Consider the following 16796-nt stretch of genomic DNA (forward strand, 5'->3'; position numbering starts at 1 on the left):
ACAACCGGTAATATAACTGTTTTATAAATTCTAACTTTCAGATTTTTTGACAGCAGACTGGATGATAAAAGCTTCTCAACCGAATAGTAACAGGCATTTCCCATATTTATTCTATGTTTAATTTCCTCCCGAATATCATTTAGGATTTGTTACTGTTGCTCCAAGATATTTGAACTTCTCCACCTCTTCAAAAGATAAATTTCCAATTTTTATATTTCCATTTCGTACAATATTCTGGTCACGAGACATAATCATATACTTTGTCTTTTCGGGATTTACTTCCAAACTTCTCTCTTTACTTACTTCCAGTAAAATTCCCGTGTTTTCCCTAATTGTTTGTGGATTTTCTCCTAACATATTCACGTCATCTGCATAGACAAGCAGCTGATGTAATTCCAAGCCCTCTCTGTTATCCTGGACTTTCCTAATGGCATACACTAGAGCAAAGTTAAAAAGTAAAGGTGATAGTGCATCTCCTTGCTTTAGCCCACACTGAATTGGAAACGCATCTGACAGAAACTGACCTATACGAACTCTGCTGTACGTTTCACCTGAGACACATTTTAATTAATCGAACTAGTTTCCTGGGAATACCAAATTCAATAAGAATATCATATAAAACTTCTCTCTTAACCGAATATACAGTTACCTGTTTATTTTTACTGGTGGAGTTATGGTCACTTTCTCTTCCATACCACATGAGATACAAATACAGATAAAATACAAATGAAGAGTATAAGGAAATAACGTACTTTGTCCAAGGAAATAACATACTTTGTCCACTTCAAATTGTTCAGTAGAGGTATTTAAAGTTTGACTTTATTGCGCGTGGGGGGGTTAATTGAATGTGCGTTTCAAACTTGTTTGTTTAAATATTCTTCCCGGATTGCCTTTGGACCATGTAGATGCATCTGTACATTGATGGAGTAATTTTTCAGAATAGCCTATTCATTTTCATCTTTAAAGGAGAACCAAAGTATAGCTTCCTCATCACATCCATTTTCTTATGGTTTGGGCTGTTCCCTTTCAAAAGTACACAAATGAATTGTGTGAAGATTGCACATTGCAGTGTAAAACCAAAGTATTAACTCAAGTTGGTTAAAAGTGTATTAGAACTGTATCATTCTCAGTGCTTCAGTTGATGAAATCTTCAATAAATTGCACATTTTTAGATACTGATAATTTCACTTGACATTTTCGGATCATTGTATGTGTGAGGAACAACAGTATTCTTTACAGTTCTACACCCTTACTACATTTGATGTTCAGTTTCTTATGATTTGAAGTTTCAGATAATTTACTTGATTATAATTGAATTTAGAAATCTTCTCATCATTCGTGAGGTGCCACAATGGACAAAGAGTACTTAACAGTAAAACCTCGTTAATACACTCCCTCTTATAACGCTATCCCATTCATTACACTCTTTATATGGTCCCTGGACATTTCATATACATATAACTCTGCATAATTTTACCCTTTTGTAATGCTTCCAAGTCCCGTTTGTAGTGCTGCTTTCTGATCGGAAATGAGGAAAAAATTCGTATAAAGCATGGTGAAGAAATATGTTGCTGTGACTGTACTGAAGGTCATTGCACCTCGAGTGCAAGAAAAATTTCGCCCTTTGAATTCTGTGGAGTGTGCAGTAAGTTTGATAGTGCAAAATGTCAAAGCAGAAATCTCTTTCTATAAGTGAAAAATTACATTAGTGTTTCTTCTAGTGGTGTATAAAGTGAAGTTATCTGTAGTTACTTGAACTGCATAGAAAATGTTATCTTTCATACAAGTCACAGTAGTACAAACACATGGCAAACAACAAAATTTTTTCATATGAAATCAGCTCATATTTGCATTTTGCACTGTAACTAATACATGATATAATATGTTTCCTATGGGCGGCCGGGTAGCTCAGTTGGTAGAGCAGCTGGCTACGGACTGGAAGGTCTGGGGTTCGATCCCAGGTGGTGACGGGATTTTTTCTCGTTGCCAAACTTTCAGAACGGCCCCGAGGTTCACTCAGCCTCCTATAAAATTGAGTACCGGGTCTTTCCTGGGGGTAAAAGGCGGTCAGAGCGTGGTGCCGACCACACCACCTCATTCTAGTGCTGAGGTCATGGAAAGCATGGGGCTCTACCTCCATGCCCCCCAAGTGTCTTCAAGGCATGTTACGGGGATACCTTTACCTTTTTTATGACGTGGTGACTAAATTGTTTTCCCCATTTCATAAATCATTTTCCATCTTTAACACTGTCCCGCTTCTAATAATTTAAGACTACAGTCCCTTGACGAGCATATTAATGGGGTTATATTGTATTACATAAGTTGTGATTTCATAAAAGTGTATTAATTGGTAAATGTAATATTTTTCATTTTGTTTTATTTTTAGGTGGGCCTTTAGAGTGACTATTTTGGCGAAAATTATTATGTTTTAAGATTTTATTTTATGATCTTTTTAGTCAAAAATATTTATTTTGAGCAGTGGTTTGTGTTAGAGACAATTTGCATTTTTGTAATTGGAAATTTAGCCTACTTTCTTTCTTCATAATAATGCTAAAACAGTTCATTTTTCTTACTGTCTCTTTTGTATTTTTACTCATTATAAAAGAAGTTTCACAGATGAGGTATTAATTTATTTTTCAAAATGGAAACTGTGTATGAGAATATCATTGAAATAATTTCAGTAAAATGCTAGCTTTGGGGGGAAAATGTGAAAATTGTGTTTTCTGATTTTTTTCTTCACAAAACTTTTTCACCGTAGATGATTCAGTAAAATCTTGAAACTTAATTGGCTAATAATTTTGTGCCTTTTCATGTTACTGGCACATGAATGCATGTATTTTCCTTGGCGGTTTGGAAATAAACCTTTGCTAATGGTCTTTACATCCATATTGCTTTTCAGCACTTATGAGCACAGGGTGAGTCTCGTCCTGATAACTAGCGTCCATGTAAATGTAAGATAGTAAAGGACACCACATTGATAATAGTTAAAATATATGCACAAGGCTAGATTAGGAACCACAGTCTGTGACATTCACGCACTGTTAAAGCTATAGCTGAGCAGTTCTTACAATATGACACAATAACTTTGTGCCTTAACAAATTGTTACTGTGTTAACCTTGAAATAAACTAGTGTGATGAGCAGGGAACGGATTTATATGGACTAAAAATATATGAAATATGTAAATATATATGTAGTTATTTTTACCAAAATATGGAATTAAATATGGATTTTTACCAAAATATGGAATTAAATATGGACTTAAAATTATAAAAAAATGACTATGTACGTTAAATATTGGTACATTTTAATCAAACTAAACAAAAAATATAATGGACGTACCTTATCTTCCAATGTAGTTTCAACAAAACACAATTTTTATTGTCTGTTACCATAACAATAGGTTACAAACATTTCTTTCAAGTGCTGAAAAGTGAATCTTCTTCTATTGTCTCTGAGGATAGATTTATACTGACTAAAAGAGCGTTCGACGTCACAAGAAGTAACTGGTACATAATTCAATACCTATGTGTACTCTGACTGGCATTTAACTGTTGAGCTGCACAACTGAAGTCTGTTAAAAATTTTAAATTAAATTAATACAGTTTTGTAACTTACTTTCCCATTGTTGATAGGACTGCTAATTTTCAAATAACTCTGATGTTAAAGGGATTACTGAACATGTGTTTAAATCTCTATTGTTGAAATGTATTTTTAAAAGTTAATGGAATTTTGTTTTGTTTTATTGTTAAACCTAATATAATATGGACTGTTTTATATGAAATATGGAAAATATATGGAAATTAACGAAAATATGTACTAAACTCTAAAATATGGAAAAATATGGAAAATAAAAGTAGGATTTTTCAACCCTACACATTGTGAAACATAAAGATAATGCAAAATATAAATTATATTAGCTTTATAAGTAAATATGTATTTACATATAAATCCTTTCCCTGGTGATGAGTATGAAGATTATATTGTGTACATTACACAAGGTGAACTGAACTCTGCTGTACCACTATGTGGGTACTTTTGTAATGAAAGTGTTGTTTCTTACCAGTTGTGGGAGAACTTAGTATCAACAATACAATAGAATACAAAATCTCTCGCCGTATATGTGGGAGGGGGTGTAACTAAAACACTTTTTTTATCCAAATTAGGATGATGCCGAACTTGTCTCCTTTTGCAATCAATTATGTCTATAAAATTATTCGTCTTTGCATCTTCTTTGAGAAATGGAGGCGATATTTTGACATGTTTTTAATTCTTTCAGGGTATGTGGATTTTAAATTAACTTTGTATGGTTTTTATCTCTAATTTATTTGTAGTGTTTAAAACAGATTCATAAGACATATAAAAAATAACCAGTTAATTTTTTCTTAGGAATGCTTCAGATAATATGCAGTGTCCAGATTTTTCTTGGGGAGGTTCTTTCACTGTAGTCTGTGCTAATATTTAACTTGTAGTCTCTCCCAAAATTTATTCATTAGTCATGATTTTTTTGGAGCTAGAATGTAAAGACATAATTCCTATATAAGTATTGTGCAGTTAAATAGCCTACTTAAATTGGACTATTTCATAATTAATGATTAAGTACGAACACATAAAGACATAAACATGAAAGTTCAGTAAAATACTCAAGTGATTAAATATGAACACAGACATAAACGTGAAAGTTTTTCCACTCTGTGCATACAACAGCTGTGGCTTTGGTTGTAATAAAGCTTACTTTTAAAACTATTCATATTGAAACTTTCTCCCTCCCCCCCCCCCCTTCCACACACACAGACAGACTATTTGTCTCAATGTTAGATTACTGTACAGGATTGTGGTTTGTGATCAGTACTAAAGAATCTTCTGAACTAAATCAGTGCTACCAGCCCCTTTAGCATACTTTTCACAAGCTTCATTCATTTTCTCCTAAGGTAAATATAACAGAACTCTTTATTTCAGTAAAGAACTAAAATTGTATATTTGATATTTTCGATTATGTTCATACCAGAGCTCTTTTCCAGTCATTGGAAGAACGCTAGTACAAATGTCTTCCAGGAATTTCGGTACTACAGTTGTGAATCTGTGACAGGGTGCTTAGCCCTGCATAAAGATGAATTTACCATCATCCGTTTCATTTATTATATTCCATAGATCTTACATTAGCAATGAAGCTTTAAAATATGAAACACGTCAAAAGTTTAAAAGATTACAATTTTACTTTTTTTTTTTTTTCTTTTTCTTTTTCTTTTTTTTTTCCGAGATGTAGTGAGATGAGGTGAGACCGAGGATTCCCCAATGGTTTCATGTCATTGTTCTGTCTGTGAGGTCTCCCAGGCCCAAAGGATATCACATCCCTGACTGTGAATGAGGTTAAGTGTTTTCTCTGCTTGCTGTACACATTCCAACTCATTGGTAGGCAGATGACGTACTTGAACACACTTGAGAGATAAGTTACTTATGACTCACCGCTGTGAAGCAGACCTGTAGAATGAGAAAGCTATTATAGAATAATTGTATATAGAAAATATTGTAGACAATGAACAATTTAAATTTCAGAATAACCTAAATTGATTTTCTGGGCATTATGTAAAGCATACATGGGCATTGTGCCTCACTGACCTTCACAGAGCTTATCGCTCTGAGTAACATCATCTTCACAGTCCCCGTTCCTCCCTCACATAGCTCCTAGGCGTGGGCAGGTTCTATATCAGTTTCATAAGCAATATCAGTGGTGGCATAATGGCATTATCAAAGCAGTGTGTACGCATTAGAAAACGATTATTTCATGAGAAATGGGAGGAAGAGTTTTTTTGCTGTTTAGAAGGGGAGAACATACGATGTATGTTATGCTCGAAAATCCTATTAGGCATTAATAAATTTAATATACAACGACATTACTCCTTATGTCATAAAGAACATGCTGAATTCGAAGGTAAGACAAATTAAATGTAATTTTTCTTACTATTCCGAAGAACATTTATGGTCTTAACATTTGCATAATATACTAAATACGACATTATACCTTAAACACGCTGCATTAAAAGGTACGAGGAATTAAATGTTGTCTGTACGTATTATTTCCAAAAGAAATTTATAAAAAAAATATGAAATGTGCGTAGAAAACTAAATATGATTTTCTGAAATTATTTTAGGTCGAGAACGTGCAAATCTATTAAGTAATCTTGAGAAACGCCAGAATGTTCAAGAAAATTAACATATACAATGTGATGGAATATTATTGGCTAGTTACGCAATTTCTCGTCTGTGATTTAAATCGATTCAATGATGGAGAAATAGTAAAGAGGTTTATGATTAAAGCTGCCGAATTAATTTGCCAAATTGAATAAAAGTTCTTGAGTCTCTCACATTAACCAAGCGCTTTCCTAATAATTCGCCACTGACCGCCTTAGCAATTAAGATAAGGTGATGCCGGTCACAGCAGTTTATATTTCCCATCCTACTCTGCAGTCTCCTCTCCTAGTAAACAAACTATTTCAAATCGAGTGCCTCACGTAACCGAAAATTGTGTCCGTGCATGATGTAAAGCCTACTACTGCTAAACCTACTGATGTTGCAGGGTTAGATGGTTACTATACTTACATTGATACCAATTAACAGAAGACTAAGTTGCAGTCCCTTTGTGATTTCTTGCTGCTTTGCTTTTTTCTATTTTCTTTGTTTTGTGTGTCCTGATTCCATCCTCACAATGAATCGTTCCTGCACTGCCAAGAGGAACACAAGTTCCATAGTAAGCCATTATTTGCTGAAGTCTGTAGAAGTGATTTTTCTGTTGTGTAGAGCCAAATATTGGAATTATAATAGCTCTTGGAGAAAGTTCAGGCATTTGCTAATTTTTGCCCTATTTTGCTTGTAAGTTTGGTTTTCACTCATTACAACGAACAATCTGCTCACATATTCTTTACTTAAAATCAAAACTATTGACAATTTGCGTTTGCATCTTCTTTCTTCCAAAATGGTCTTGGTAATTATAACTTTACAGGAGGAAAGGTCTTTTCCATGATGCAAGAATGCATTAAAAACATAGAGTACAAAATTGAATGTCAGCCTATTAAAACTGACCTCCAGAATAATAATAATCCGTGGCACTACAGCCCGTGAAGGGCCTAGACCGACCACCTGGCTGCTGGCCTCACGTCCACATGCCGAAGCAGAGGTGGACGATCATCCAACCAGAATGGAGGTATCATGTGGTTAGCACGATGATCCCCCTCAGCCATTATAGCTGGTATTCGCAACCGAATTTCACTACTTGTCGTAGCTCCCCAAGTGCATCACGATTCTGGGTGGGCACCGGTCCCATACACTGGCTGAAATTTCATGAGAAAATTTCTTCCCCCATGAGGAATTGAACCAGCGCGCATTCCGTAACGCGAGTCCTAGGCGGGATGCCTTAGACTCTGAAGACATGGCGCGGGACGACCTCCAGAATACGAAAACTTAATTCCTCTAACCTAACTTAACCTCACAAGCAATAAATCAGCTCGGTCATGAAGAATATGTAGAAATTCTTTTATTTGCAAAATCAACTGTTACAACTATTAACCAGTACTGCATGTAGTAACAGTTTGGCTGGAAGCTTGCCTGTTACATGGCATCTTTATACTAGAGATGAAATCAAAATATTGGGAATTTTTTTATATTGAGTGTAATAATATACACACACGTGTATGAGGATGCTAGCTGATGACATTGCTGTGCATGGTTGTGTATTAATCTTTGTTCATGGAGTATTCTATTTACTTCAATTTGTAATTAATATTTATTCGTGTCTGCAGCATTGGTTGCCCGAAATGGTTCTGTGATCAACATTTACTTATTTCTTAATCTTTTGTTGCAGGATACACTCTTCCCATACATCCGAAGTAATTTGGAATCATACCTGAAGACTCACTGGAATGATGCAGAATTTCAGGAGGATTTAACTCTTCTTAAGGAACAGGTATTTATTTTTAAACTTATCTGTGTGAATTGTTTTGATCTTTTCATTGTTAGCTGAATGTTGGACAAAGGAAGTAACTAACTAAAATAAGATTATGCTGTATTTTCCTACAGAAAGTGAGTGATAGAAGTCCAGGCATAAGTTAGACATGGTGTTTTCTTCTTGATGGCAAAATGTTGAGCTCACTTCAAAGTAATCAATCTTCTTAATGTATCCAGCTGTTTGCTGACAACACAAAGTCCACTGTAGTCTATTCAGTTGTTGTTTTTCACGAGAAATGAGGGGTATTTTGATCGGTGTTCATTATACATGCCTGTTGCTAGTAGCCAGAGGTGGGATGTAATCAATATATACTGCAAGGCTGTGTCTTCTGCAACTGGTACTGACGATTTTAATTTACTTCTTTTCACTTCAAAGTAAAATCCCTAGAGAAATACTAAAGACTATGGAATAGTGCTAGTCTTCCTTCTATTTTTTTAGGAAACAGTATCTTAACAAATGTCACCCACATAATTCTGTTACATTGGTATTTGATTGTAATCCTCCTGTCATTTTTTCTACTACACTAGGACATAGAAGAAACAAGCATATAAATCTTAATAAAAGGGATGTTAAAATCAGAAGTTATTACCAAGGTGGTGTGTTTGTGCGCATTATTCTATTGGATACATATATTTTTTTTCATATACTTGGCCAAACTACAATTAATATTTAGCTTTCTTATGAAAAGAAAGTTTAGCACATCTAGTCACACGAAACCAGGTGGCCCGGGTTCAATTCTCGGTCCAGACAAGTTACCTGGTTGAGGTTTTTTCTGGGGTTTTCCCTCAACCCAATATGAGCAAATGCTGGGTAACTTACGATGTTGGACCTCGGACTCATTTCACCAGCATTATCACCTTCATCTCATTCAGACGCTAAATAACCTAAGCTATTGGTAATGCGTAAAATAACCTACTAAAATAAAAATTATCTTCTTTAGATACTTAGCTCGAAACTTATGTACCCATTTTATGGTGTGCTGCTCTGAACATGCCCATGTCTTCCATTGTTAAAATGTTGTCTAAATATTCGCTGCATCAATACTGCAGAAGTCCACACCTGTGGAGTAACAGTCAGCGCGTCTGGCCGAGGAACCAGGTGGCCCGGGTTCGATTCCCGGTCGGGGCAAGTTACATGGTTGAGGTTTTTTCCGGGGTTTTCCCTCAACCCAATATGAGCAAATGCTGGGTAACTTTCGGTGCTGGACCCCGGACTCATTTCACCGGCATTATCACCTTCATCTCATTCAGACGCTAAATAACCAGAGATGTTGATACAGCGTCGTAAAATAACCTACTAAAAAAATACTGCAGAATCACCATTTTTTTTGAAAAAAGTCTCTACAGTGAAAGCATGATGTGCACCTGACCAGTGCTCCATTTTGTTTACTAAATGGCATTGTTTGTGGATGTTGCCTTGCAATCAAACATTGTAATAATTTCATGGCCATCTAAGTTATGGATTGATGAAAATTGTAAATGAATATTGCTCATGTTGCATAACAATACCAGGTAAATAGTAGTATTAAAGATGTACAGTACGAAGTGGTATCCAAAATTTTCGGGATTGGTACTATCATGTGGTCAAAAACTCGTCTTGTCTAGTGGCCGCCATCACCTTCAAAGTAATTTCTTCCGTACGTAGATACAAGTCCCAATGATTGTTGTTTTTTAAATTCATCCTGGATGTCATTTTGTCTGAGGGTGTACAGTACTCCCAGTATTTCTGCTTGGATCACACTTTTCTTTATGTTTGCACAAAACTTGATGCACACTTGCTGTTTTCTTCTTGGATCCATTATAAAATCGCTACACACCAAGTACACAACTCCCAATAAAAAAAAAATGTCAATGCATCCATTCACTTGCCTGAAATTTTGTACACTGACTCGTGAGATATGCTAGTATTGCATTGTGCTTCTAACATTGCTGTTCAAATGACAGAATTTTGGATGCCACCTCGTATGTTAGTGAAAATAATTTCGATCATGTTAAAAAACTAATATAATTTCCTACTTTGGTATTGTAGGATATCTTAAAAAAGTGGAGCAATTTACTCTTCCTAGGTGTAAATGAAGGTAGTGTATGACATGTTATATATGAATGTGCGTGAGTGTATTCATTGAACTTGATTGCATTTTTAAGACTAAAAGAATAACTAATATTTGTAAATATTTGAAGTGATGAAATACGTGACAGAATTGCTTCTTCATTTGCACTTGTAATGATTTACCAACAGTGGCAAATACTAGGGCATTCGAAAAGCAATGACAACATAGTTACTGTGTCACATTAAATTTATTTAGGCTACTTTTGACATTACATACTTCAAATATAGTCTCCTGCCATGTCAACAATACGTTGCCAAATTCTTGGAAGACGGCAGACTCCATCTGGAGCAGCATTTCTGGGTATCTCTCTCACTGACCAATCTAAAGTCTTCGGATGTCAACTCTTGATTGAAAGTGAATGCCTCGCTTCCACCCAACTTGCAGTAGTTCAGTATGGTAGGACTTCTCTCCCACAGGCTTCTTGCAATGCTCTAAAGCACTGAGTTGCATGTATTTCTCTTGTAAATTGGATTTTTATGCAACACCTTTGTTCATATCTATAGGGCTGTATTGTTTACTACAAATCAGAAATAGCCACTCTATTTACAAAATATGACTACTTCGAGACTTTCAATATTGCAGATTTATGAAACAATCTCTGCTCTGTTATGTAGTACAAGATTTCAATGGTTACTGCTAGGAGCACTGATTTATAGCATTGTTGCCATTACTTATCGAATGTGTCCTAGCATTTGAAGTCATGTCATACCATGAATAATGTAGGAAAAGCATAAGCAGTGTAGTTTGACAGCTGTTCAAATATTTGTATGAGATACTCTAGCTTGCAGCTTGTATAATAGCAAGATACAAGTGAAAGAATTGTTAGTTGCACAAAGCAGACATTGAGGAGAGAAGCTTCATACAGTACTCTGCAGCATATATGTAAGTGGTTCCTCATTCCCAAAAAAAAAATTATTGTGAAAGTTGACAGAGAGGGTCACACCGCAGTAAAAGTATGAAGACTCAGTGGTGACGATTTTTTGACAACCTGTCAGTGGTCTGTAGCTAGTGTTTACAGCACCTTTAAGAGAGTGCGTTCTAGGGAATTATGTGCTAATGAACTTCTGACGAACTTTGTTAGAATTCTAACAACATTGATTTTATATGAGAAGTTTTACTGAAATGTGTGTTTGGATATTAGGTGTGTTGGTTGGCTTCTGTTTTAAGTGGAGAATTAAAACCATATTCACTGCATGCCACTACTGAGGAAAAGTTGACAGACAGGATCATTCCACAATAAAACTATTCTCGTATAGTTCGAAAACTCATTGGTAGGGGCCTGATTTTTTGGTTAAATAAAACTCTGATAGAGAAAAGTTGCCAGGCGTTTGACAATAAAGTCATTTGACCTCTTGCACTCCAATATTTTTCAAAGATATTATCATGGCCAGCCACTGAAGCACAGATTTTGAGGTGTTCCGAATCCATTTCTTGGTTTGAGTTGCAGTTGACTGATATATTCCAATTCTATGTAGGTGTTTGGCCAAACAATCATGGCCTGTTGCCAGTCTAAATGCAGCTACAGAAAAGTATAATACTTCATGAACAACTTAAAAGAATGCCAATAACTACTGGAAATCATATCAGACAAATATTAGGAATCTAGAAACTCAAGAAGGTTTTGTACAGACCCAGAAACAAAATTTGGGCCACCTGAATTTTCCAAATTCCAGTTATAACATACTGTGCACGCTCATTAAGCACTGAACATGCGCAGTTTATTATAATTAGACTTCGGATTTTGGGTTAAATGTCTATTTTTGTTCTGTAGGAATAAACTAAACAAACGATAAGGGAAAACGCGGAAATTCTACTTGAAGCAAGTAAAGAGATAGAGTTGGAAGTAAATCCCGAAAAGACTAAGTATATGTTTATGTCGCGTGATCAGAATATTGTACGAAATGGAACTATAAAAGTTGGAAATTTATCCTTCGAAGAGGTGGAAAAATCAAATATCTTGGAGCAACAGTAACAAATATAAATGACACTCGGGAGGAAATTAAACACAGAATAAATATGGGAAATGCTTGTTATTATTCGGTTGAGAAGCTTTTATCATCCAGTCTGCTGTCAAAAAATCTGAAAGTTAGAATTTATAAAACAGTTATATTACCGGTTGTTCTGTATGGCTGTGAAACTTGGACTCTCACTTTGAGAGAGGAACAGAGATTGAGGGTTTTTGAGAATAAGGTTCTTAGGAAAATATTTGGGGCTAAGAGGGATGAAGTTACAGGAGAAATCGGCTACAACTTGCCATTTTCAAATATTGGAGTGCAAGAGATCAAATGACTTTATTGTCAAACGCCTGGCATTAGAAAACAACAACAGGAGAATGGAGAAAGTTACACAATGCAGAGCTGCACGCATTGCATCCTTCACCTGACATAATTAGGAACATTTAAATCCAGACGTTTGAGATGGGTAGGGCATGTAGCACGTATGGGCGAATCCAGAAATGCATATAGAGTGTTAGTTGGGAGGCCAGAGGGGAAAAGACCTTTGGGGAGGCCGAGACGTAGATGGGAGGATAATATTAAAATGGATTTGAGGGAGATGGGATATGATGGTAGAGACTGGATTAATCTTGCTCAGGATAGGGACCGATGGCGGGCTTATGTGAGGGCGGCAATGAACCTCCGGGTTCCTTGAAAGCCAGTAAGTAAGTAAGTAAGGGATAAACTAAAACTAGTTAAATATCTTCATATAAAATATGAACGTTTGAAAGTGGTTTTATGGTGCCTAAAATGTCTATTTCTAGTTGTTACATATATATTTTTAAATTTTCGTGTAGCAGTGAAAGAGAAAGTTTTGAATGTCTGGGGTGGGCAATAATTTGGTTGTAGGAATGAAGAAATTCCTGGAAGGTGTCTGGTTTAGTTGAGCACTTGAGCAGGCAGTAGGAATGTGATGAATTGGATGTAATTCTCCCTAAAGAAATCAACATGGCAAATATTGCTAGATTTATATATCCATCCATTGCTTCAGTACCATTGGGAAGAATTATTTTTGCTCACAAAATGGTTCTGCATAAGAAAAGTCAAAGTTTCACCATAGAAAATTTGAGAAAAAGTTATATATTGCAATGCCAATTATGAATAATGTGATTGTAAATTCATTGGTAAATTAATTAATTTAATTGTAATATGAGCACTTGCATATTAACAGCCTTAGAGCAGTGATGCTGATTAAGTCATTAAAAATTACCTGCCGGTATTTATAATTTAAGACTTAACAAAGATTAAGTTTCTAACTGCAATATTTTTTTACTGTTTTTGTCACTGTATACCGTAATGCTTATTAGTCTTATTACTTACTAATTAATTGCATTTTTATAGTTACTGTAGTTTGTGTGGATGGAAATTACATTTTAGCTACTTGAACTTGTATTTTTAGGTGCATAAATCTATGTTTTTAGTGCCTACTTTTGATAATTCAGGGTCTATTTTAGGTGACTAAAAATTAGTTTTTTAAGTTCCTAAAATCCGAGGTCTAGTTAGAACTCGAACTTGGAAAATTCAGGTGACCCAAATTTTGTTTCTGGGTCTGTAATAATAATAATAATAATAATAATAATAATAATTCATGGCACCACAGCCCTTGAAGAGCCCAGACTGACCAGCCGGCTGCTGGCCTCACGTTCACATGCCGAACCAGGGGTGTTTCTGGGTCTGTACAAAATGTTACTAGTCTCTAATAAAAATAATATTCAGACATACAAAAATAGAACTTTTACAACCAACTAGGGAATCGTGTAGGACCATTTAAAAAAAAAAACTACATGTAATGCCCATGGCTTGTCAGTATATTTTTTCATTAATAAACTTCCTCGTATGTAATCGTGAGAACTTTGTAACTAATGCAACAATTAATAGCATAAATGCTCTTTAAAAAATTATTTTCATAGTCCATCGGCAAGTCTATCGTGCTATCAAAAAGAAGTGTGTTATATGGCAGTAAAAATTTTTAATAGCCTTCCTATGGGTATAAAAAAATCAGACTCAAAACATAATATTATTTAGGGCCAAATTAAAGAAGTACCTAAGTGAATTTATGACATTCAACAATGCTTCATGAATATTTCTGTCTTGTATTAAGTATCGATAGTAACCCCTTGTGTTGTACTAATACATTGTAAAACTCTTCTGTATATATTTCAACAAGACAGCAACTATAATTACGATTTTTTTTTCATATGACATGTTCCATATTCTAGCTATGAAGCGATATGCGAATACCATGGAATGTACAATACAATTATGCAATCTAACATTACTGATACCTTCTGTTAGAAGGTGTTCTGACTATTTTTGTTTGCCAGCTGTAACTGTAGGTGTACCCCTGGCAATTAAAGTGTCACTAAGGTACAATTTGTATTCTCATAGTTTCTATTTCCCTGCATTATTGTGAACTGTTGTTGAGATACTCGTCTATTCTTAATTTTTAATTTTCCTTATAAAAAATATATATATATTTTTTATTTTTATGTCATCTGGTAGCTTGAACTTTCTAGTTTTAAAAAACATATCACTTTTGTCTCTATGATGTTAGGTTAATCAATTGAGTTTTTATTGACCGGAAACACCTTTTCTTGCAGTTCTGCGAGTATCAATCTGTTATTTTGTGTAATAACAATTCGAATTTGGCGATAGAGTTTGACTGTGTTATATTTCATACAGTCAGGAAGCTGTGTGTTTGATTTTACAATTTTTCATACCCTCAAGATGTAGATGATTTTTCTCCATGTTCAGTTTTACAGTATTTGACAACACTAATATTAACACAAAGTGCACTTAGAATCATTGAGATAAAGTCGAAACCAGTTATAATGACTCCAAAGGAACAGCTTGTTTACATTCATTATAGCCGATAGTTGCATATTTTATTTATTTATTTTTTTTGCTAAAAATTTCATATCGGTAAATTTTAGGCTGCACACTTACTTCGTTAATGAAACTGAAAATAAGCGTTATGTTGTCAGTAACTTAATTCTCAAATATGTAACAAATGAAAATCGACATTGGATGTTATACCCGATGAATTTCTCCGAAAATGTGATAAAAATACGTTTTATATGATAAGGCCTAGACGAGACTGTTAGGTTTTGCCATTATAGCCAATACATCATTAAAAGTGATGTCGCTATAAATGGTTTCAACTGTATTTTCATCATTCTTGCATCAAAATGAAGCTGATTAACGTAGCTAAGTACCAAACTACAAACATTGTCCTACACTCTTAAGAAAGTTAATTTAAAACTCCAAGATCTTAAATTTTTATTTTTATGTTTGAAATTTTCAGAAAATAAAATGACTTCTTTTTCTTAATGGAATAAGGTAGGGAGAAACTGTTTTCACAGCTTATTCTGTGTTGTTTTAGGAGTAAGACAGTGAAAAAAATGTTTTTCTAACATAAGAATTGTGTGCCAAGGACTAAAACAAATTTGTTTTCATTTTAAAGAATTGTCCCTCCCCCACCCTCCAAAAAATGTTTGAGGAATTTATTTTGTATGAAAATCCGTAATTATGTGTCGAGTAATCAGGGGGAAAAAATAGATTTTTTAAAATTTGCATAAAAACTGCAAATTGTTATTCCAAGGGTAGATAAGTACCTTAAATTCACAGGTTGCAAAATTATTGCTTATTTCACAGTATTTTCCAAATTAGAGTTATAAAGGCAAATTAACATGCTTTAGTAAACTGTAACAACAATAGGGGAAGAAATCCCAAGCTAAATTTCTCTGCATTTTCAAAGGTTTGCAAAAGATAAAGTGCAACTGCCACACTTCAACATAACTTTCGAAGTGCAAAATGTTTTTAGTATTGGTAGGTTGGTTCATCTTTTACACATACTACCTACCTCCAGAGTTGCCAGAAGTGCTAGATTTCCCAAGATTGTCCTGGATTTTAATTGTGTGTCCTGGATTGAGTTACATTTGTCTCGGAATGCCAAAAGAATTGGAAAAATGCCATTTTTTTGCTCATTTCTATAAAATTATTTTTAAAATTTCTCGTTCATTTTTTTCAAGACCCTCTCCAACCTGTTCAGTGTTGTCATCAATGCTGCCTGGTGCCTCTTATTGGGTTGAATTGAAAAAAAAAACGATACTATTGTACTCATTCACAATGAAAATTAAACAAAACGTAAGCATTAACTTAAGAATATAAATGTTATGGTAAAATCAAGAAGTCATACCATCATTCACGATGGGAACATAAACATAACAGCAAACATACTTGGTAACCATGGAAACATAACAACGACGCCATTTCCTCATATTCTGTCGTATACTTCAGCGCTCCACGATTGTGTTCTGTTTGCAAATCACGTAAGCATAAGCATGAAAGTTTGTAGTCTGCAAACTTTCATGTTAACGTCTAACGGCAATGTTAATGTCGGTGTTTATGTGAATCATTGTGAATGATCCCATTTAGTAGCCTGGCCGCAAACTTCTGTGTGTATGTTACGATTATGTTTAATTTTCATTGTGAATGGGCCTTAAAGATATTAGGTTATTTGTAAGAAGTCGTCGCTGAACGATTCACATCATTTATAGTTCACTTCTAGGGTATTGTTACACAACAAGATGGATGCACTGAACGATTCACATCATTTATAGTTCACTTCTGTGAACGATTCCATTGTCTATTGTTACACAACACACTAAACCTGGAGTAATTTAAGCTTA

At 34.7% G+C, this 16796-nt stretch overlaps 1 protein-coding gene across 1 annotated transcript in view; it reads left to right on the top strand.

Moving 5' to 3' along the window:
* LOC138692785 (enolase-phosphatase E1-like) overlaps nt 1-16796 on the top strand; it is a 66757-nt gene that overhangs the window by 5170 nt on the left and 44791 nt on the right. The window contains exon 2 of the mRNA XM_069815991.1: nt 7858-7959. Within this exon, the coding sequence (XP_069672092.1) occupies nt 7858-7959 (102 nt within the window). The remainder of the gene's footprint in view (nt 1-7857; nt 7960-16796) is intronic.

The sequence above is a fragment of the Periplaneta americana genome, chromosome 17, assembly GCF_040183065.1.
Source record: "Periplaneta americana isolate PAMFEO1 chromosome 17, P.americana_PAMFEO1_priV1, whole genome shotgun sequence".
NCBI lineage: Eukaryota > Metazoa > Arthropoda > Insecta > Blattodea > Blattidae > Periplaneta > Periplaneta americana.